General features: G+C 41.0%; 1 protein-coding gene across 3 annotated transcripts in view; it reads right to left on the bottom strand.

Moving 5' to 3' along the window:
• LOC138150966 (major histocompatibility complex class I-related gene protein) overlaps positions 1-23,989 on the bottom strand; it is a 58,431-nt gene that overhangs the window by 17,764 nt on the left and 16,678 nt on the right. For 2 of the 3 annotated variants that reach the window (XM_069074368.1, XM_069074370.1), the window contains 5 exons: positions 16,113-16,376; positions 14,675-14,950; positions 9,106-9,381; positions 7,750-7,854; positions 4,653-5,285 (listed from right to left, as the gene is read on the bottom strand). In XM_069074368.1, coding sequence (XP_068930469.1) covers positions 5,245-5,285; positions 7,750-7,854; positions 9,106-9,381; positions 14,675-14,950; positions 16,113-16,376 — 962 coding nt within the window. In that variant the 3' untranslated portion in view covers positions 4,653-5,244. Of the gene's footprint in view, positions 1-4,652; positions 5,286-7,749; positions 7,855-9,105; positions 9,382-14,674; positions 14,951-16,112; positions 16,377-23,989 lie in introns of those variants that run through there. The other variant, XM_069074369.1, reaches the window with a different exon arrangement.

The raw sequence follows: 23,989 nt of genomic DNA, 5'->3' as shown, positions 1-23,989 counted from the left end.
AATGCTATCCATCCCCAGAGAAAATAACTGATAGTGTCTGAATGCAGATCAAAACACACTTTAAAAAAATATTTTTCTCAGGGTGTTTTCTTTTTTGATCTACATTTTCTTTTACAATATGACTAATATGGAAATAGGTTTTGCATGACTGCACATGTATAACCTGTATCAAATTGCTTGCCTTCCCTGTGAGGGGGAAGAAGAGGAAGGGAGAGAATTCAGCACTCAAAAAAATTTTTTTTAATTAAAAATTGTTTTTATGTGTAATTGGGGAAAAGTATAATAATAAATAATTTTTTAAATAATTGCAAGCTTCTCCTTCTATCAAAGACTACTCTTATTAAAAATCAACAATCTACCAGTAATGCTCAAATTCAGTTCAGCAAGTATCAGAACTTACTTTGTTTAAGGTACTCTGCTAGGCCCTGGAAATATTAAGATAAATCAGTTTAAACACTGTTGTGGGGAGACAAATTATACATATAATATTAAATGCATAATATATACAAAGAATATGACTGTGAAGCTCTGAATATCACAGTACCCAAAGGATTCTATATGCTGCAGGTCCCTTGAAGGTCAATGAAAAGGTACAGGGTATATGAGTCCCCTGGCGTCTCAAACTGAAAGTAGAACCACTAAACTGTACATAGGATCTGCCCATGCTCAATGGGTTACTAGCCTAACACTTACACCCATGGAGGAGTCGATCTCCACTGTGTGATGAAAACTACTCCCTCTTAGGTCTCTGAAGTTAACCCTGAGAGGTTGGGGGTGGGGTGTCTTTTCTAGTATCAAAGCTCATGAACTCACATCAATCACCCCTACCCTTGATTATCAGTTGATATCAATTAGCTAGCCAGGCTTAATTAGCTTTTAGAAAGTGACATTTTAGGGGCAGCTAGGTGGCACAGTGAATGGAGCACCGGCCCTGGAGTCAGGAGAACCTGAGTTCAACTCCAGCCTCAGACACTTAGGACAAAACTAGCCATGTGACCTTGAGCAAGACACTTAACCCCAATTGCCCTACCTTTCCCCCTCCAAAAAGAGGGGGAAAGTGAAATTTTATTAGGATGGTGAAATAAGAACAGTTGGTACAAAATATCCTCCCAAAAGTCTATGTCATGCTTTCTCACAAGTATATACAGAGTCCAGAGGAAAGTAAGCTCAAGCTTGGAGAGAGCACATGTGATTGGCACAGCTCAGGTCCAGAGGCCTGGATCTGGATTCAGGCATGCAGTCCCAGGAGAGGATGCTAGGACATGAGCGAGACCATGGGAAACCCAAATCCTGTGGACCCTGTGAAACTCCTTTGGCCAAATTCCTGCTCTCCTCCAGGCCCCTGAATGACTCACCTAATGCCCAGCCAGCTTGTCTCTTGCTGAGAGCTCTCTTTTTTGGAATTGGCTCCATATTGTTTATAGATTCCCTACAGGAGGAGACCAAACTTCTTTAACCAATCCTAGCATACTTTCCTTTATAATATCTAGTTCTAATAATAATAATAACCAACATTCATCTAGCACTCATTATGTGCCCGGCAACTGTGCTAAGTGCTTTACAATTAATTTTCAAGGTCTTTTTTCCCTTAAAGTCTTGATTACTTGATGCATGTTCTCACCTGGTTAAGGCATTGGGTATGGAATCTTATCACTTTAAGTGGGATGGAGTAATTGATCCACACTCAATGACTCCCCCCACCCCACCTTTATAAGAAAATACTCACAAAGAACTATGCAAGGAGAAGCAGCACAAATGATTTTGTCAGAGAAAACTAGGCCTAGAAAAGCAGACAAGCAATAATCTATCCCTGGAGCTCATGTGCTCCACTGTCCTCTAAATCACAAGATTGAAAACTGAGGTTCCTAACCCGAGATCCATGGACCCCCAAGGCATCTGTGGTTATGTTTCAGGGGTTTCATGAAATTGGACAGGAAAAGAATTACATCTTCATTTTCACTAACTTCTAACTGCAGTTTAGCATTTCTTTTACATATAAAGGAACAAATCTTTATTTTAAGAAGGGATCCATAGGTTTCATTGTCTGTTCATAGTTGTAATGGGAATGTAAATTTTTAAGATCTTCCCTGCCCCTAGGCTAAAGTGCATCTGGAGCCTGGGGTGGGAGGCTTGTTTTTCAGTAGATACTTTTTGATTGGCCAGTGGGTCCAGAAGGTTGTTCCATTCTCTGAGCCAGGAGCAGGCTATATAAACCCTGATTTGAGGCTTTGTTTTGGGGCTCACTTTGAGAAGGTTCTGTGATTTGATCAGATGAGACTCTGGGAAGCCGTTGTTGAGAGCCCCCCGGCTTTGAAAAACCCAGATGTTGATTTGGTATGGATATAATGGTTGGACAGTTTGGAAAACTGCTTGATCTGTTTCTCTGTCTTGATAATTCTGTCTGTATACTCTGAAGTTCAGGGTGTTGACCTCTTTCCCCTGAACTAGGTAAATGATACATATTTGACTGATTATAAAGTAAGCTTGTTAACCCATTTTGAGTTGCTTTCCTTTAACAAAGCAGATCTAAGAACCTGTGTTGGCAGCCACCCTGGGGACGCTTGGGGTGCTTGCTGATACAATAGTCATCACTCCATAGATTATCAAAGGGGTCCAGGACACATAAAAAAGGCTAAGAACCTTGGATCTAGGGGGAGGCCCACAGAATCTTCAGTGGATTTCCTGTGAAGAACTAACAGGGACTGTCACAGGGACTAGATTCACACAGAGCCAAAAGGCATGCTACAATCTATACAACTGGAGAGAGTACCTGTCTTACTAATGAAATGATTAACTGTGCATTGCTGGCCATACATCTCCCCCCGACAGTATCTGCACTAAGTCAGACTTGGAGTAGAAAATACCACTCCAGCAGTGAACGTTTATACATCCTGATTTAGGGTAAATTGAATTTAAGACTTAAGAGACAATTTGAAACAAAAGAGAAAAAAGACCCACGGCCACACTGGCAAAAAAGTGATTTGTGCTTTTGGACTTTGACATCTGGTTGGTGCTATAAAGATGTGCCATAGGAGCTCAGCAGCCATGGACATTGAGGCTAGCAGTGTAAGACAGAGGAGCCAGTGTTGGGAGCTTACTCCCTGTCCCACTCTCAAACGTAGGCTGTTTCTAAGGAAGTGGAGGCTGTGGGATTCAGAAAACTCAGTTTTCCCCCACCTTCTACCTCCCTTCTTAGGTATGGCTGGCAAATAGTGGGACTGCTGACATCCAGGGTGGTTTGGGTAATCTCACCTAACAGCCCCAGAAGTTCTTCCCTATTTAGAGAGCAGTCACTAAGGAAGAAGTTGGAATGTTTTATTGTCTTTGCATCCCCAGCACTTAGCACATTGCCTGACACATAGTAGGCCCTCAAAAATGTTTGTTGAATTGAAGAAGGTGGTACTCCTTCACATGTGGGATACTAAAGGGAGAAAGGGAACAAGCATTCATTAAGTTCCTATTATGTGCCAGGCTGGAGAAGGAATGGCAAACCACCTTTGCCAAGAAAATCTAGGCAGAGTCAGACATGACTGAATGATTCAACGACAACGTGCCAAGCACTTCACAAATATTACTTCATTTGATTCTCACAACAACACTGGGAGGTGGGTGCTATTATGAATCACATTTTGCAGGTGAAGACTTTGAGGCAGACAAAGGTGAAGTGACTTGCCCTGAGTCACATAGCTAGGAAGTGTCAGAGGCTGGATCTGAACTCAGGTCTTCTTGACTCTAGGCCCAGTACTCCATCCACTGGACCACCTAGTACATCAAGATGCATATTCACCATATTGTACTTGGAGCTGGTGACGGGGATTTTGTTTAATTCGGAGAACAAAACCTGCTCCCTGGGCAAGCTCTTGTCAGGCCAGAGGTGGGTCCCAAAGAGGAATGAATAGCAGAAGTGAGGGGAAGGTCCTAGTGGAACACTGCATCATAACACTGCTATAGAAGGAGAGGTGCCATACTGCAGGGCTTCTTAGAGCCCTCAATGGAAGAAATTTTGTTTCAGAAGAGGATTTTGGTTTTGCTTTAGGACAATTCTTGGCACCAGCTGTAAGAGAGAAAAAAATCAAGCTTGCTTACACCTGCTGGGCTCAGCCAGTAATAGGACCTCCCCATCTAGCTCTGTCTGATGGAGAATTTATAAAGACCTTTGGGAGATGACCACTTCTTGAAATATGCAGTTTGATTTCCAACTATTCTGTTTTATGTTCTCCTTGATCCTTCGATAAAACCTTTCTTTCATTTTGTGAACTCTATTTGTGAAGAGGGTGTATCCTGGATGGTAACAGATAATGAATTTTCTGGCTGGAGGCCATGAGTCAGAGATGTGAAAACTCCCCCTATTGTGAACCTGGGCCCTTTTGAGATTCTGTTATATATAGGTATATGTGTACAGGTAGTTATAGTTTTGGCATCAAAATGCTATGCTTGTACTGAGGTCTCTATGTTGCCACTAGAAGTAATAATGGAGTTTTTGAGTGTTACCCAACTTTTCTTTAAGTCAGTCTGGGATAATGCCCATTGATAAAGCCAGGCAAACTCTCACCAAATGCCTGGATACAGGTCAATATTACCAGAAAAATTCAGCTACTGGAGCTTCTTCTCAGTCATGGGGAACACAGAAAAAGTTCAGGCTTAGGCTGTAATCCACAATGAAAATCCTGGGTATTTATTTTAACACTGTTTATAGACAATCCCACGTTCAACATAGTATCTAAGGTGATTCTCGTTATAGCGTTCAAAATCCACAGATAAATAAGATCTAGGAGGAGGTTATATCCATTCAGCAGAGGATGTTTCATCTCAGTTGTCATGTGTTGTGAATCAAAGTACCCCAAACTGGCAGTATTTCAGAGACCTAAGTTTGGGGCATAACCAGATAATTGTGGGACTCCAATTCTAGTACCTTCAAAATTTCTGTTATATCATAGGTCATGGATTTTGAGCTCAAAGAAGGTCTCTTAGACACACCTTTAGTCCAATCTCTTCAGTGTGCAGATAGGGAAACTGAGGGACCAAGAGGTTAAAGTAACTTGCCCGTAACAAGTATCTGAAGTGAGATTTGAACTCAGGTCTTCCTGACTCCAAGTTTGGTCCTCTGTCCATTGTAGTACAATGCCTCTTTCCAATATTCTCTAGGGAGTTTAGTCACAGGTTTTCTGATACTGTACTCCAGGTCATATGTAGAAGGGGCTGTGACCATTGGAAGAAAAGAGGAATATGAAGGTAGCATCTAAATCAATTAACTGGTGTAGAAATGTAACTGACTTCTCTGAGACCTGAAAAAAGAAAATGTTTCAGTCAGACAGACATCAATTTTGTATTTTTCCTTGCTATACAGAAACAGAGCATTTTCATCCATTTGATGGCTCAGTCCTCAAAGAAGGAAATAACTTAATTTTTATCCTGTTTTGTCCACGATTCTCCAAAACACTTCATAATTCTAAATGTTATATCCATTATATCAATCTCAAAATCTTGGAGAGAGGAATGAAGGAAGAAGTGGAAAAAGGAAAGAAAACAAGAACCTACTAAATTAATTACTTGATTTAATTAAGCACTTACCATGTACTGTTTTAAGCTTTAAGCACTTTACAAATATCTTATCTGATCGTCACAACAACTCAGAGAGAGTGATACTATTATTATGCCCATTTTACTGTTGAGGAAACTGAGGCAGATAGACATTAAGTGACTTTCCCAGATCACACAGCTAGCAAGTGTTTGGGTCCACATCTGAAGGCAGATCTTCCTCACTCTAGGCTGAGTACTCATTGCACCACCTATCTGCCTCTAGGGTCAACAGGCAAAGATGAATGCCATTAATGGAAGACCTTGAGAAGGCCATGACAATTTTTAAAATTGTTCTGTCAGTCATCATATTGCATATGAACTAGAATCAGTGATGGCCTTTATCTAGGACACAGCTGACCTCCCATCAGTGGAGAGTATGCTCTCAGAGATATTTTTCTGGTAACATCCCAGTTCTCTCACCCAGTATCCCTTGAGGTTAAATAGCAACATTCACAGGATGGCTGGATGGGATGAGTCCACAGTGTGTAGCCACAGAAAGCCCAAGTCATTGACCCATACTAGCAACCAAACCCATGATCCTGATATTATTAGTAGTACTCTCTAACTAACCAAATAAACCAGCTACAGAAATATTAGAACTGAAAGCAAACAAAACCAAAACTTGAAAAAAAGTACAAAAATTTTTATATGGCCATTACATTTAAAAGGAAAAAAATATAATTATCTCATCGTGTCAAGAGAAAGGGAGAGGGAGCAGGCCTTAATAAATGCTCACTGGGTTGAAGGGGCAGGGATTTACAGCTTTACCAATTCCAATCAAGCAATGAGTGATAGTATCAGGGAAGAGAACTTGGAAAAAGGAGGAACAAAATTACTCTGACATTCTTAGTCCAGACCACAGGAGTAATAACTTGCTGTCTAGAAGTCTAAGAAGGATACAGCTCTGGGAAATACAGAGTTACAAGGCAACTGTATCTGTAAGCTTTATCCATGGGGAAAGAAAGAATTTCCTGTAAGTGCTAGTAGAAAACTCCAGGAAACTTTAATGATCTGAAACTCACAACAAGCCCATCTAGCAGAAAGAAATATGGACTGAGAGTCAAGACACCTAGGTTCTACTCCCAGCCCTGCCTCTAACTCACTATGAAACCTTGGGTAAGTCACTTAAATTCTCTGCACCATTGTTTTCTCATCTATAAAATGAGAGAGTTGGGCTAAATGATCTCTAAAGTCCCTTTCTTCTCTGAAATTATTATTCTTAGTAAAGCTGTGAGTGAAAGATATAGCCACTCATTAAAAAAATGTTTTTAAATCCATTGGGTTCATTCAACCAGAGGATAATGGTGATATCCCAAAGGTGGGGCTGCAATACGGGGATCTTTTGAGGGAGAAAAAAATATTGTAGGATCAGTGCAGCCAGAGTATTTTCCATTTGCCATGAGCACTAGGTGGCACAGTGGATAGATTGCTGGGCCTTTGTGAGTTCAAATCTGGCTTCCAAATACTTACTAGCTGTGACCCCTGGCAAGTCACTTAACCCAGTTTGCCTCAGTTTCCTCCTCTGTAAGGTGAGCTGGTGTATCAGCAAGCACCCCAGCGTCCCCAGGGTGTCTGCCAACACAGGTTCTTGGATCTGCTTTGTTAAAGAAAAGCAACTCAAAATGGGTTAACAAGCTTACTTTAATCAGTCAAACATATATCGTTTACCTCGTTCAGGGGAAAGAGGTCAACACCCTGAACTTCAGAGTATACAGACAGAATTATCAAGACAGAGAAACAGATCAAGTAGACAGTTTCCAAACTGTCCAACCATTATATCCATACCAAATCAATATCTGGGTTTTTTTCAAAGCCGGGGGGCTCTCAACAATGGCTTCCCAGAGTCCAGATCAAATCACAGAACACTTCTCAAAGTGAGCCCCAAAACAAAGCTACAAATCAGCGTTTATATAGCCTGCTCCTGGCTCAGAGAATGTAACAACCTTCTGAACCCACTGGCCAATCAAAAAGTATCTACTGAAAAACAAGCCTCCCACCCCAGGCTCTGGTGCACTTTAGTCTAGGGGCAGGGAAGATCTTAAAAATTTGCATTCCCATTACAGCTGGAGAAGGAAATGGCAAACCACTCCAATATCTTTGCCAAGAAAACCTCAAATGGGGTCACAAAGAGTCAGATACAACTTGAATAACAACTTACACTCCACTTACCTGATTGTTTTCTTCTGTAAACAAAAATTCCCAAACCAATCAGGAATAAAACAATGATAGTCAACCCAGAAACAATTTCCACAAATGGAGAGATGGTCTTTGACTCTGAAATGAAACAAACAAAAAACAAAAGAAGAAAATCCCCAATCCCCTCTCCCCTTACAAAGACTTAGAATATTTTTTCTTGTGACCTATCAGAAAAATCAAGACTATTTCTTTTTTTTTTAATTATTTAATTTTTAATTTTTATTTATTTTGCCTTTGGAGGGCAATTGGGGTTAAGTAACTTGACCAAGGTTACACGGCTAGTTTTTTTGTGTGGGTATTAAGTGTCAGAGTCCAGAACTGAACTCGGGTCCTTCTGACTCCAGGGCTAGTTTTTTTTGTGTGTTAAGAGTATGAGGCCATATTTGAACTCAGGTCCTCCTGACTCCAGGGCCAGTGCTCTATTCACTGTGCCACCTAGCTGCCCCTAAGACTATTTCTTTAAGGTTACTCCCTCACCATCAGCTTCCCTTGTAGGTCAATAAAACTAGAAGACATTCTACAGAACATAAAAACAATATTCCATTTTCCTTCTAGCAACCCAGTAACTTCTCCCTAAGAGCCTGTAAGACAAATAACCCTAGCACACAATGGCTGCTAGCACAGGTTCAATCTTGATCTGGTCAGACAGGAAAGACAGCTTCTAAGGGGTTAATAATCTTACTTTATTCTAGTCTAGTCTTCTCACAAGGGTTGCTGATAATGGGAACACCAACTCCTACAGCATTCCCTAATTACCATTCTGAAGGGGCTGGTGAGAAGAGGGGACAACTACCCCTATGTCTTGATGGGGTCAACTGAGACACACACAACTTGTACATCCCCTACATCCCCATAAGCCTCAATGGGGGCCAGTTGAGGCACACACAGATTCCCCTCAAGCCTTGATGGGGGCCGATCAAGGCACGCACAGCATTTGTGCTTTCAACCCTAAAGTTCCCCACCCTTTGACCAGTGCCCATCTGCTTTATGGGGCACCAGACAAAGAAGGAATCTTGCCAGCAATAGCCTCACGAGTTTACATCACCTCATCCCTGTATCTACTGCACAGTTGCAGTGGATGTTTACAATTTAAGCACAAATATTGATATTATTTATCATTATATAATACCATGCAAGTGTGGTGATGTTTTGAACCATAATTGTGAAAAATCATATCTAATACCTTAGAACAAGAGATTGTTCTGGCTATGGATGCTGGGAAAATGAATTCTAAGAAATAATAACGAAAATCTACTTTACACACAGTAAAATCTACCTTACTTATACTAAAATCCACCTTACTTACAGAGCCATATACTATGTCCTTACCAGCTGGCACATGGAGGATCTTAAGGAGGTCATTATGCTCCACCTGGCAGGAATAATGATCTTTACTTTGAGGATCAATCTCTATTGATACCCAGGTCTGATAGGTTCCATCCCCACTGGGAAGAATGTCTCCATATTCAATTTCTTGGGTTATCGGTTTCCCATTTTTTATGCAGGTCAAAGTAATCTCTGGAGGATAGAAACCATAGGCTTTGCAGATGAGACTTGTAATCCCATTCGATGACTTTTTGAAGCTTCCCCTGAGTAATGGGGTTTCTGAAAAGAAAAAAAGAAACAATCTGAAAAAGGAGAAGGCTTTCTTCCCTTTGCTGATTCTACAGTGTTCTAATATCCTTAATCCATTCTCCATCAGCTTTTAGACAATTATATCAGAGAAAACATATCACCAGCAAGGACCCCGAACCAAGGTAAAATCACATCAAACGTTCAACTGCAGACATGTAGGGGAAGCCAGCTCATCAACATGTTTCTGATTTTCAGCGTGCCTCCCTAGAGACTCCTGTGAATTTCTCTTTGGGTAAGATTGGGGCCTCTCTCTTAATTGAGCTCTCACAGCAAGAGAACACATGCATTCTGTGTATGTTCTAGTAGTCTCCACTTTCCATTTGCTATCTGCCTCTTTACTTGTCACAGTCATTTATGATCAGAGTTTGGCAGAAAGGGACAAGGCAGTGGGTTTAAGTACTCTCTCCTTTTGAAGGAGGCAACCAGGAGAAGCAAGTGACTTTTTGTTCTGAACCAATCACGCTCCCAAACCAACAGTATTTAAGGGTGATGCCCTTATGATGCCAATCTAGTACTCCACCTCTCAGAGGACAGAACAGCTAGCCTGGTAACCCCAAGACTCTAGAGTTATCTATCAATGCCCCCTCCCCCATGATACCTATCTATGCCTTTAGACATCCCATCTGGCCATACACATCCTGTATGGATGACACATGTTTTCCACATGTACCATCTCTAAATACTTTCCCTGAAACCAGGAAATATCCAGATGTCAAACAGGCAGAGCTTCATGTTATTAGTTTGATAGGAATGCTTATGGCTGATTGCCAAGACTAATGGGCTGAGCCCTGGTTCCCCGGACACTGAAAGGTTGGCTGCCTACGTAGTAAGGTTTGGGGCAGCAAGGAAGGGCACCCTGTCTATAAAAGTCTCTTCTGTACCTGCATCCTGATGCCTCAATTGCTTTAACAAGGGACAATGCTTATCATTCACAATTAAAGACAACAGAGAATCGCTTTAAGAAAGGGAATGGCCACTAAACTTGTTCCCTTTCAGTAACTGAACTCCAGCTGACAGAAACCAGGATCTGCACTCTGAAGAGCCATTGCTATTGATTCTCAAGGTCATGCAAATGGTCACTGGAAAATGCTTTTCTTAAAGTAGGTTTAGGAAAAGGACTGGAGAAAGAACATGTTAATATCCTGTAAGTGGGAGAGAGATGCAAAGGGAAGGTTTAAAGGAGAAACTGATGGATTGTGATGATTGCTGTATGGCATCATTTGGCTTAGCTCTTGCTATTCTCAGAGTTCTCTGTCTCTGTCTCTGTGTGTGTGTCTGTCTCCTCTCTGTCTCTCTCTTCCTTTGCCCCTCTCCTCCTCTCCCTCTCTTGGGTTTGTCATACCTTTTTATAATTAATACGCAGGATATTTTTTACCTCAAGAGGACCAACTCTTTCTCCTGTCTTTTCTCTCACTTATCTCCCTACACAATTTTTTGCACCTGCCCTACCTTCCCTTCACCTCCTTGCTGTCTCCTATCTCTCTTCTTTCTTTGTAATTTAAATGTTCTTCTTTATTATGAACTTAATCATCAATAAATATATACACTGTGATGCATAAAGAACAAAAGAAAGCTGTAAATTTTGTAGCATTTTGTAGTTTATTTTTTAAAACAGCTACTAAATTTATTGGAGGCAGTTAGGTGATTCACTGGATAGAACACCAGGTCTGGAGTCAGGAAGAGCTGAGTTCAAATCCAGCCTCAGACTCTGACTGTGAGGCCCTGGGCAAGTCATATAACCTTGTTTGCCCCAGTTTCCTCATCTGTAAAATGAACTGGAGAAGGAAATGGTAAACCACTCCAGTATCTTTGCCAAGAAAACCCCATGGTCTTTGTCCATGAAATCACATAGAGTTGGATGACTGAACAACAACAAAAAAATTGTGGTACCTGACTGTAATGGAATATTACTGTGCTATAGGAAATGATGCATATGATGAATATGGGGAAATCTTGAAAGACTTACATGAACTAATGAAAAGTGAAGTAAGCAAAAGCAAGAAAACAATTATTAAAACAATAAAAATGGGAAAAAACAAACCAAAAATATAAAAAACTAATATCACAAAAAACAAGTATGACCCAGAGAAGATATTGAAGAAGACACTTCCCCCTTCTCCTTTGCAGAATTGAGAGGTCCAGGGGTATGAACATTGCATGTATTTTATGACTTTTTAATGCATAACTTGGTTTTGCTGCTTTTTTTCTCTTCTTTCTCTTTTAAAAAGTTCTTTCTTATATGGGCTAGCTCTCTGGAAAAGGGGCAAGTGAAGGGAAATGGGAAAATTTAGGTTATGTAAAAATAAAATATATCAATAAAAAATTTTTTGCAAAAAACATCTTCCTGCAATAAAATGAAGGATAGATTAAAGGAGGAAGAGACTTGAAGCAGGAAGACCAATTAAAAGTCTATTGCAGTAATCCAAGTAAAAGGTATTAGGGACTTGAACTAGGGTGGTGTCTGCATGAATGGACATAACAGGACATAGACAAGAGATACAGAGGGAGAAGGTAGACAATATTTGACCACAGACTGGATATGGGAGGGAGGGGGGCTGTGAATGGATGACATTAAAGTTGTGCACCCTAGGTAATGAGGTGCTAGTACCCTCAACAGGAATAGGAAAAGATAATGAGTTTTGATTTGGACATGTTAAGTTTGAGATGTCAACAGAACATCTAGTTTAAGATGACCAAAGGGCAATTGGTGATATGTGACTGATTATAGCTCAGGAGAAAAGCTACAGCTGGATGTATATACCTGGGAATTACCTGCATAGAAATGATCATTAAATCCAGGATAGGATTCCAAGAGCCAGGAAGACCTGGGTTTAAGTCCTGTCACTGACATATTAATTGTGTGGTCATGGGTAAATCCCTTAACCTCCTAGTGTTATTGGCAACACTCTAAGATTATAACTGTGGTTGTTGGTAGTGAGTCATTTCAGTCATATCTGAATCTTTGTGACACCATTCAGGGCTTTCTTGGCAAGGATACAAGAGTGATTTGCCATTTCCTTCTCCATCCATTTTAAAGATGAGGAACTGAGGCAAACTGGGTTAAGTGATTTACCCAGGGTCACACAGCTTGGTCAGTTGATTGTTGTCCTTTGTTTTTGAAGAGGACCAAAATGACATCACTACGTTGGGATCAAAGTACAATAATTGTGACTGATCAGACCAATGAGCTTGGTTCTACAATAGTTGGTCAGGTACAAACATTTGGAGTGGAGATATCTCTAAATGTGCACATTTCATATTTCTTCTGAGCTACTGAAATTCTTCTGACCTCCATGTGAGTGCTTGCTTTGTGTGAGTTCTCCATAAAATAATCTTTTAGGCCAACATACTTTTGGCATTCGAACAACCTGGCCAGCCCATCAGTGTTACACTCTCTGCAGTAAAGTTTGAAGACTTGGCAGTTCACCTTGAGAAAGGACCTCAGTATCCAGTACCTTATCTTGCCAGGTGACTTTTAGAATCTTCTAAGACAGTTCGAATAGGAGTGATTCAGTTTCCTGTAATGGCACTGTTATATACTGTTCAGGTTTCACAGCATACAACAATGCCCAAGTCAGCACAATGGCTCCGTAGACCTTTAGTTTGGTATGTAGCCTAATGCCTCTTCTCTCCCACACATTCTTTTGAAGCCTCTCAAATGTTGAACTATCTCTGGCAATGCATGCATCAGCCTCATCATCTATGTATATATCCCTAGAAAGAATACTGCCAAGGTAAGTGAAATCATCCACAGCATTCAAAATTTCTCAATTTGCTGTAACCATTTGTTCCACAAATGAATAGCATTGTGTTGATTGGTGGAGGGCTTCTGTTTTCTTGGTGTTAATTGTCAGGCAAAAATGAGCACAAGTGGCACATAATTTATCCATACTCCATTGCATCTCAGCCTCAGAGGCTGTATTGGGTGCACAATCATCTGTGAACAAAAAAGTCATGCACCAATTCTCCCTCCACTTTAGTCTTGGCTTGTAGCCTTCTAAGTTAAATAATTTGCCATCAGTGTCATAGCTGATCTTGAAGCTATTTTCATTCTCATTGAAGGTATCAGACAACATCACAGAAAACATCACATTAAAAAGCATGGGAACAAGCACACAGCCCTGCCTCAGTCCATTGGTGACTGGGAAAGCCCCAGAGCATTGTCCATTATCCAAAAACTGGGCAAGCATGCCATGAAACTAACATACAAAAGCGATGAACTTCTCTGGGCAACTGAATTTTGCCATAATTTTCCACAAGCCCACCTCACAACTGACAGTATCAAAGGCCTTCATTAGACTGGCAAACTTTGTATACGGACCTCTGTTCTGTTCCTGGCATTTCTCCTTGAGTTGCTGAGCAGCAAACACCTTATTGATCATTCCTCAGCCCTTTCTGAAGCCACACTAGCTCTCACACCATCTTCCAGATGAAGGATCAGCCTATTAAGGAGGACTCTGGCAAGAATCTTGCTGGCAGTAAGAGAAGGACTCCTCTGTGATTATGTCACACAGCTAGTAAATGTCTGAGGCCAGGTTTGAATTCATGAAGATGAGTCTTTCTGACCCCAGTGCTCTATCCACTATGGTGAGTCACCTAGCTTTCCTATTATAATTATAAGTTATGAGGAGTTATTGATCTATGTCCCTGGAGGAAGTTTCCACACTGGAGTTCCCTACATAAATAAAATCCCAAGTCTGTAGTTTCCTCATCATCAAAAATGGAATCTATACACAGTTGAGAAACTCAAGTAAGATTTCCTTGGTGACTAAATAATACTCCAGTGGTCAGAAAGAATTAACTGCCTTCCAAAGGGTGTCCTTACATGCCTTGGAGAAAAGGGAAGAATTCTGTTCATTGTTTCTCTAAGAGAGAAGGAAACTACCTAGCTGAAGGATGACTCAGGATAAGGGAACTCTGATTCAAAACAAAAGTAAGTATTTATAAGAATCAACAAGTAATAGTGAAAATCTATTTCACTAGGGGGAAGGGAAGGGCGCTAGAAGTGAGCGTGGAGCAAGCGTGGAGCAAGCTAGAGGAAGCTAAGGGGGACTTGGGTTTGAGTATCAGACCTTCCACTGGCTGGTTATGCTAGGCAAGCCACCTCTCGGGTCCCAAGTTTCCTCATCTGTAAGGAAGAAATTATTGTCATGTATACTATCTACCTCATAGGGCCATTATTTCTTTCAAAAAGCTCTATAAATATGCAAATTATAAAGCCAAGAGTAGGTAAAGGAAAACCAGTCCAATCTTTGTTCTTTACCTGTCCGTTGGAGGGCATCTTTTCCAAAGTCTAGGAATTTCTTTAACCAGGCAATGCATTCTGTTTCCAGCCAGTTCTTCTGATAGCGTAGCTCATTCCGGTTGGTCTCCCAGACCTGCTTGGTGAATCTAGCCACATTATCCACAGCAATCCAAGACAGAGAGTCCTTATGGAAAATGATGAAATCTTTTCCATCATATGCATACTGGAGAAATCCTGTGGTGCTACCATCCTCCAGCAACTCACAGCCAATCATCCTCTGGTAGGTGTGAAATCCTGAAATCCACAAGTATGGTTAAGACCAGTGGAACATGGGTATCCTCCTTTCCTCTTGATGCATAGCTATAGTCGAGGGGCACAGCTCAAGGGCTTTCCTGACCTATTGGAGGGCTTATGGGACCTACAAGTCCCACCAATGAAAATGTTAATTTATTCCTTTGGCTTAAGGTATTTTTTCGACAAATAATTCCTGTTAAACCAAGCAACAAAAAGTTATATATCATTGACTGAGATAAAAACTACTAACATCTTATCTATCTACCTATCTGTATGTATGTATGTACATGTATATGTTATATATATATATATCATTTTATAATTTGTAAAGAAATTATCATCTGAGACCCCATGACCTTATGAGAGGCAGGCTGGCACATGGATAGAAGTCTAGCCATGAAGGCAGGAAGACTTGGGTTCAAATCCTACCTTGGACGCTTCTGGTAGCTCTGCACCCCAAGGAGCTTCAGGATTATTAGGTATAGAAAAGTTGCAATGGTAGAAGGAGTTTTCATACAAGGCATCTCTCACACCAATGAAATACTGATCTAGACACACAGGGGCAGTTAGGCAGCACAGTGGATACAACACTGGCCCCAGAGTCAGGAAGACCTGAGTTCAAATCTGGCCTCAGACACTTCCTAGCTGTGTGACCCAGGTTGAGGCAACCCTGGGTGCCTCAAAAAACAACAACTACAAAAATTCCACCCAAGGTTTTGTCCTCAGCATTGATGCTCTTCCCCTTTGGTGATCTCCTACATCTTCAACTCTCACTTCTACACCAATGATTCTCAGTCTTCTGTCTTCAATTCTTATTTCTTTCCCAAATTTCAGAAGCATACCTGTCTGCCCATGAGGCTACTTCATCTGACTTACCTGTTAGCACCTCAAACTCAACATGTGCTCAAATGAGCTTATATTTCTCCTCAAACATGCTTCTCCTTCTGACTTTACTTTTTCTCTCCATGGGACCTTCATTCATTCACTCTGCTATTTCTGAAACCTCGATATTAGGTTGAAGTCTTCCTTTGGACCACCTTGTACATCTAATCTGTAACTACATGTCCCCATCAGTAATCCCTCCTGTGCTCTCTTATGTCTTTGGAATCCATAGCTGGAGAATGCTCTCCCAGAGCACTGGCATCATTTTTGCTCTACTCACCTCCAGTGTGATTGTACTGATTCTGCAGGGCCCTCAGTTCTACTTTAAATGTCTGCTGCCAGCCCCTCAAAAGCTGAGTATATTTCTCCCAATGATCAGATCCCAAGTTCTCCTCCATCCAAGCAGCCTGGGGCATCTTCTGTCTTCTGTTACTGTCATATGAAGTGATAGGATGAGAATCCACATAACCAACTGAAATAAATTCAGGGATCCCTTGCTTGGAATCGGAGACCCCCAGGCGAAAATATCGCAGTGAGTGAGTCCCTGACGGAGCAAAAAAGAGAGAGATTTTTATTTGTGTTTTTCAATTAACCAAACATTTATTTTCTTCTCTTCCACCTTTCCCTCTCCACTGGAAAAAAGCTAAAGAAAAACAGATGCTTGTAACAAATATACATAGTCAAATAAAACAAATTCTACATTGGCCATGTCAACAATAAGTGTCTTATTCTACATATTTAGTCTGTCATTTTTCTGTCAGGAAGTGGGTAGCATTGATCATCTCTCCTGTGGAATCATGGTTCATCACTGCATTGATCTTAAGTTCTTAAGTCTTTCAAAGCTGTCTCCCTTTACACCACGGTTATTGTATATTGTTCTCTTGGTTCTGTTAACTTCAGTCTCCATCAATTCATACAAGTATTCTTAGGTTTCTCTGAAACTTTTTCTTTCATCATTTCTTATAACACAATAGTAATTTATTACATATATGTGCCACAATTTGTTTGGATATTACCCAGTTGATGGGTACGCCATCAATTCCAGGTCTTTGCCACCACAAAAAAAAAGAGCTGTCAACAAATATTTTTGTACATATAAAATCTTGACCTTTTCATCTTTATTTTATCCCTTTGGGATATAGGCCTAGTAATGTTATTACTCCATCAAAGGGTGGGCACAGTTTAGTACCTTTTTGTCACAGTTCAAAATTGCTTTCAATCAATTAATCATAGTCAAACATTTATTAGGCACCCATTATGTGCTAGGGATACAAAAAGAGTTAAAAGTCAGTCCCTGCCCTCAAGGACTTCACAATCTGTACCAATTTCACAGTTCTACCAGTAGTGGATCAACATGCCCTTTTCACCTCAGCCTCTTCAACATTTATCATTTTCATTTTTTTTGTCAATTCTGTCAATCTGATAGGGAGATGCTTACTAAAAAAAATATATACTTACAGCTGTAGATTATCTATATCCACAAAATAAATTTTAATGTGATATCATCTAAAATTCCCCTACTTTCCAATCTATATTCATAAACTATAAGATCCAGGGATGATAGACAATAATTTCTAAAGACCAGGAACTGTTAGGTTATTGTTAGATTGGAACTGTGACTTCCCTGGTTAAGGGAACATCCAATACAGAATCTATTGACACAAATGCCCAGCTCATCTGTAATGTATATATAGTCTTAGTAACTTGAAACACAGAGAAATTAAATCACTTAATGCCCACAGTGATATAGTGGATATGTCAAAGGTGAGACTTCAACCAAGGTCTTCCTGACAAAGACCAGAAGCCTTTATTCACCAAGTTATACTGTCTCTTGGACTAAAGATTGAGGTTAGAAAAAATTAAACAAACAGAGCCAACTTTTGTCAAGTATTTTGTGACATAATGCTGAAGACAGAAAGGCAAATCTCAGTCTTTGTCTCCAGTCCCCTGTGATCCTCACCAGCTTCTTGCTGGTCTCAGAAGATCAAGAACCAACCCACTTCCTAAAAGCAGAAGCAGGAATCAGAAAGCAGGCATCTGCTAGTTATGAAGAAAGTTATTTGGGATTTAGCTCAATGTAGAATCTAGCATAGGTTTTTTTTTTTAAAGCAATTGGGGTTAAGTAACTTGCTCAAGGTTACATGGCCAGTTATTTCTGGGTGTGGTGCTAAGTATCTGAGCCCGGATTTGATCCCCAGGTCATCCCAGCACTGGAGCCAGTGTCTTACTCGCTGAGCCACCTGGCTGCCCCTCTAGCATAGGTTTTGAACCAGGGTAAGCTTTTCTGTTCCCTGTCTTCTTCCCATCACCTTTCCTTTCACCTGTCCCTCTTTCTCACCTTCTTTCCTTCTCCATTCCTCTAGGATGTTCTATTCTTTCCCTTATGCTCTTCCCTGATTTCCCTTCACACCACAGTTATCCTAGTTCAGGTCTGCTTCACCTCTCACCCAAAGTATTTAAATAAATTTGTCTTTTAGTCTCCAGTACCTCCCTTTCAATTCATCCTTCATGCAGATGTCGGCGATATCACTAAAATACAGGTTCCCCAGGCCTGGAATGCACTCCTTCTCACCCCTGCTTCTGAGAATCTGTAGTTTCCTTCAAAGTTCATTTCAAACCACACTTCCTAGAGGAAGGCTTTCCTGATCTCCCCTTCCTCACCTGCTGCCTCCTCCTTTGACCCTATTATTTTGTATTCATTCTGTGTATACATACACGTGCATGTTGTCTTTCTCCCACAGAAGGTTAGCTTCTAATGGGCAGGGACTGGATCGTCTTTGGCTTTTTGTGAGGTGGTAGGAGGTGCTGGCACTTAACAGGAGAAATTAGTCAGCCAGTCAGGAAGCATTTATTAAAAGTCTACCATGTGCTAGGGACACAAGGAGAGGCAAAAGACAGCCCTTGCCCTCGAGGAACTCACAAACTACTCAAGCTACTAGGGGAGACAACAAGCAAACAACCATGTACAAACAAGCTATGTACAGGATAAATCAGAAATGATCAAGACAGAAAAGACACTGCAATCAAGAAGGATGAGGAAAGGCTTCCAATAGAAGCCTGCAGCCTGGCACATAATAGGTCCTTAAATGCTTATTGATCGACTAATTTGGCAAAATACAGATTTTTGAAAATGAAAACTATCCAAATGTGTTTTTTTAATGTTTATATATGTTTGCAAACCCTATTTTACTCTTTTGTGAATGTGTGGTCTCACTAACTTGGATGCTCCTTCTAAGAATACAAACAGAAGTCCATCCATGTCTGCTTATGCTGGGCACCACTTATTCACCTCCCCTCAACAGGGGACACAGAACTTCATCTTCCTGGCTTCTTCCTGATAGCCCGAGGACACCACTGGTGCACTCAGGCCGTCGAGTCCCCGATGCCACGACTGTTCACCTCGTTTTTCTCTCTCTTGTTCCCTCCATGGCATCTTTTACTCTATTCTCCTCGAAGTCCCTCTCTTACCAGCCTGCCCGTAGCTACCATGCATCTCCACTGTCCTATGACACTCATTGCCAATTCTTCCAAGACTGTTGTGTTCCAGGTCTTATGGCCATACAATAATCCACGACACCCTTTATGTGACATTTATATATATATGTATATATATATATATATATACATTAAAAGTTAAATTCTGTTAAAAATAGCTTGCTCCCTTTTCATTAAGGCAGGCTATCTAGAACAGGTCAAGCCCATGTTTGCTAAAAAATCTGTCTGTGCCATGGGCAAAAGGACTAATTGTATGTAAATTTCTAAGTGTCTGATAGCCAAGGGGGGGCTTCCAGAAAATTAATAAGGTGTCTGTGAAATTTCCTTCTGATTGAAAAAGGACCTTCTTGCGGACTTTCTTGAAGGCAAGTATATTATGCAGCCTGTAGTGGTTTTTGTTGCTGTTCTTTTATCCTGAACACTGATAAGAAGACAGGGCCTAAAAGAAAAAGGAAGGCCTTTGCCCTGAGAAAATGTAAGCAAGAAGTAGTTGGGGATATTTTGCTAGAATGAAGATGGAAACTGAAAGCACAAAGCAGGCTGCAGAGTTTTTAATACATATCTGATCAGGTGAGCTAGCAAGGGTCACTGAAAAATCCCAAACAATTGAAGCAAGATTCAGGGTATCCTAATTCTATCCAAAACTAGGAGCTGGTGGGACCAAATGGTACAGACTAATCAGTGATTGATACCAACTGAGGGTTAGTAAAAGTGGTACCTAAGTTTTATTTATACCTGGTGTTCCAAAAGTCTTAGTGTGGTTTTAAGTTTTAATAGATTTTTAAATGTTTAAAAATAGTTTTAATAATTTTTCTTTAAACCTTTCAAGAACAGCCAATCAAAGGGGCAGCTAGATGGCGCGGTGAATAGAGCACCAGCCCTGGAGTCAGGAGGACCTGAGTTCAAATGTGGCCTCAGACACTTAACACTTACTGGCCATGTGACCTTGGGCAAGTCACTTAACCCCAATTGCCCTACTTTCCCCCCCCAAAATTTGACTTTTTGGGGGCGACTAGGTGGTGCAGTGAATAGAGCACCAGCCCTGGAGTCGTAAGTTCAAATCCGGCCAGAGATACCTGACACACTTACTAACCATGTGACCTTGGGCAAGTCACTGTCACTTAACCCCAATTACCTTCCCTTTCCCCCTCCAAAAAGTGAAAAAAAAATAGCCAATCAACAACAAACGTTTAATAAGCATCTACTCTATACCAGGCACTGTGCTAGGTTCTGGGTATACAAGACAAAAGCAAAATGGTTCCTGCCCTGGAAGATCTTAAATTCTAATGGGGGCAGGGGAAAGATGACAAGATCCACATATATACTCAATACTCAAATGGATTTATGATTTCCTTGATTTGGGAGTTTCATCTAAGATGTAGATCCTAACCTGCCCATCCTTGAAAATACTGTGATCTTTTTGTCCACCTTCTCCCAAAACCTCACCATTGGAAATCCACCCAATGTGCAGGGGACCTTCCTCCCTTTGTCCCATTACCATCTCCAGGTACCTGTGGAGCACTTGGCCTCCCCATCTGTCATCTTTCTGCTCTTACCTATCTTCTCTTCTTATTAATATACCTCCTTTACTCCTGTCAAGTCCCCTCACTGACTGTGTGTGGCCCACACCATGGCCCTCTCCATTGCCCTCTATGTGATAACTGTATTTAGTACATTGGAGATAATGGTGCTCCCTACCATTATAACATGAGGATAGAGAGAGGGACTAGACCTGTGATTTTATTGGTTGAGGGAACTCCCCAGTGAAGCAACTACTTCTGCCTATGCAAATAGGCAATGTTTAATCTTAGAGACCTGCTAACAGTATTGAAAATTACTGTGACTTGTCTAGGGTGGCAAAGCTTGCATATGTCAGAGATGAGACTAGACCCAGTGGATAGTGTTAGACTTGGAGTCTGGAAGACTTGAATTCAAATACTGCCTCATACACTTACTAGCTTTGTAACCTCTATCTGCCTCAGTAGTCAATCAGCATTTATTAAGTACCTACTATGTGTCTCTGTTTCCTAATTTGTAAAATTGAGATATGAGCACCTCCCTCACAGGACTGTTGTGAGGATGGAGTAAGATAACATGTGGAAAGTGCTTTGCAAACCTTAAAGTCATGCTAGCTATTATTATTGTCTGCTTGGCTATGCTGCTTCTCTACCTTACAGCAATACCAGTAAAAATGTTAGTACTGAAAAGGAAGGACCTTTGCTTTCATGGAGTGCTTTGGGTCAATGAAAGCACTGGACCCCGCTCATTGTCTCTTTGCATAATTTATCCCAGATGTCCAGACTATTGGCCAAGCGCTTTTGGTGTCCATCCCAATATATGCTGATATCTGGGCAATAGATAGTCTTTTTCCAACTGATCTTTCCTGTGTGGATGGAAGGTCCTTTGAGTATTGTTCAAAGGATGTCCCAGATAATCTTTGATATATCACAGATATCTTCTGGGAGTTCTAGATTGATTCTAGGAATTCAAAGTTCTAGGGATTGATGCAATCAAAGTTATAGGGATTGATGCAATGGTGAGAACTTCTTCATTCATAGGGAATCCCTCTTCAACCTGGGCTCTGTGCTAGATCCTCTCCAAAACAAAGATGAATGCCTTCGGTGAACATGAATTTCCCTGACGGTCACTGAACAGTACTGATACATGTTCCAAGGAATCTTGAAATATCTCAGTACAAATAGGAGACATCATGTAAAATAGTCAGTGAGGTAGCATTAAACCAAATTAAATGTCTTTTTCTTAATCAACAAGTGGTAAATACAAACAGGGTCTTATATTTTCTGTGTCTTTCAGAAGCCTGCATGTTCAGGGGGCAGTTTCAGCTGCTGAATGATGAAGTGAAAAGTCATATTGCAGAGGGTTTAGAAGAGACTGAGAGGAGAGGAAGTGGAGACAATGAGAGTAAAGAGTTTTTCAATGTGTTTGAGAAAAAGAAGAAAGATATGTCATGATAGCTAACAGGGATAAGAGGATCTAATAAGGTTTTTTTTAAAGGATGGGAAAGACTTGGGAGTATTTGTAGGCAGCAGGAAAGGTAGCAGTAGATGGGGAGAGACTAAAAATGGAGGGACCATCTGCTGGATAAAACAGGAGGGGATGGGATTAACCGTACACCTAGAGGGACTGGCTTTGGTCAGGAAAAGGGTCACTCACCTTTAGTGGAGGACAATGTGAAAGGTTTGTGAGAGGTGGAAAAGAGGGAGCTTTTATCAGATGGCCTCAATTTTTTCCTCATAGTATGAGGTGAGCTCCTCAACTGAGGGGCAATGAGGGAAGGGTTGCTGTGGAAGATCTGAGGAGAGAAGAGAGGAACTGGCATCACCACTGTGGTGAGTGGGCTAGAGAATCAACCAGAGAAAGGCAATTGCTGCAGTGAGAACTCGGTGGAGATTAAGTAACATAAGTTTGTAGTGTACTGGGTAAGAACTTTGCATGACTTACATCCAGCTTTGATTGGCTACATGTGAGAAGGAGTGGAGGAGGTACGTGGTAAGAATATTCCTGGCGTGGGATTTGGCAAGGCACAATCAGCAATAGGACAAGAGAGAAAGGGATTCAAGGGGAGAACTGGTTTAGAGTTTTAACTAGTGCATTAAGGGATTGAAATTAGGAAGACAAGAAAGTAGAGCTGGAGCATAGCCATAGGTGATAGTCTGGGAAGGCACTGAGGAGTGAATGGGGAGAATGTGGATGAGGAATCCCCTTAGAAGGATTAAGGTATGATGGACTGTGAGCACCAGACAAAGCTCCAGAGAGCCCACAGTCACACAGGTAGTAGGTAAAAGAGTCCAGTTTGAACCTGGTTTCCCTAACTCAAAATCCATCACTCATTCCATTGCACCATGCTGCCTTCAAAGGAAACCAAAGGTGATCAGGATATTCAACATGCAAATTCATCAAACAGAAGAAAGATAAACAGGTTCAGAGAGCAGCTAAGAAATGAAATGAATGTTTCCTTATGTCTATACAGGGCTATGAATGTGGGAGGATTCTTTTTTCTTTTTAAAAATGAACTGTCTGAGAGACAGATAAAAAAAAAAACTAGACTCTTTACAGGGAGAAGAATCTAAAACAAAAATAATATAAGGAGGATAAAAAATCAGGAGGAAGAAATGAATTAATATTCTAAGGACAAATATTCCTTCATTAATAATTAAATTGATATTTTTGGTGATAGGGTGAAAATAGAGAAACTCCTCTCAGATAAGGCAAAGGAAAGGGTTAAAGACTGGTGACTTGAAAGGAGAAAAAGAGATGTGGATAGAAAGTTTCCACCACATCTCCTTGCTTTGAGGTCTGTGAGAGAGAGGAGGCAGACAACTGAAGGAAGAGCAGTGGAAAAAGAATGTTCAGGAAACATCATAGACGGAGGGAACAGAGGTTTGGCAAAGAACTTCAATTAGGGGGCGTGGACCCTCAAGCAGCACTGACTTCTGGTGACTGTCACCCACTAGCAGGGAGGGAGTGGCTGAGCCCTTGAGCATCAATGAATGAAAAAAGTATTTACATAGTGCCTGCTATGTGCCAGGACTACGTGCTAAGCACTAGAGAGACAAATACAGAATGTAGCTTGTCCTTGCCCCCAAGGAGCTTATATTCTAATGGGGGCTTAACCTGAACCATAACCTGGTCTGAACCTTT

The sequence above is a fragment of the Petaurus breviceps genome, unplaced genomic scaffold (assembly GCF_028583685.1).
Source record: "Petaurus breviceps papuanus isolate PSGF00001 unplaced genomic scaffold, PetGlider_PUasm1.0 90895, whole genome shotgun sequence".
NCBI classification, from domain to species: domain Eukaryota; kingdom Metazoa; phylum Chordata; class Mammalia; order Diprotodontia; family Petauridae; genus Petaurus; species Petaurus breviceps.
This window is presented reverse-complemented; position numbering and strand designations above follow the sequence as displayed.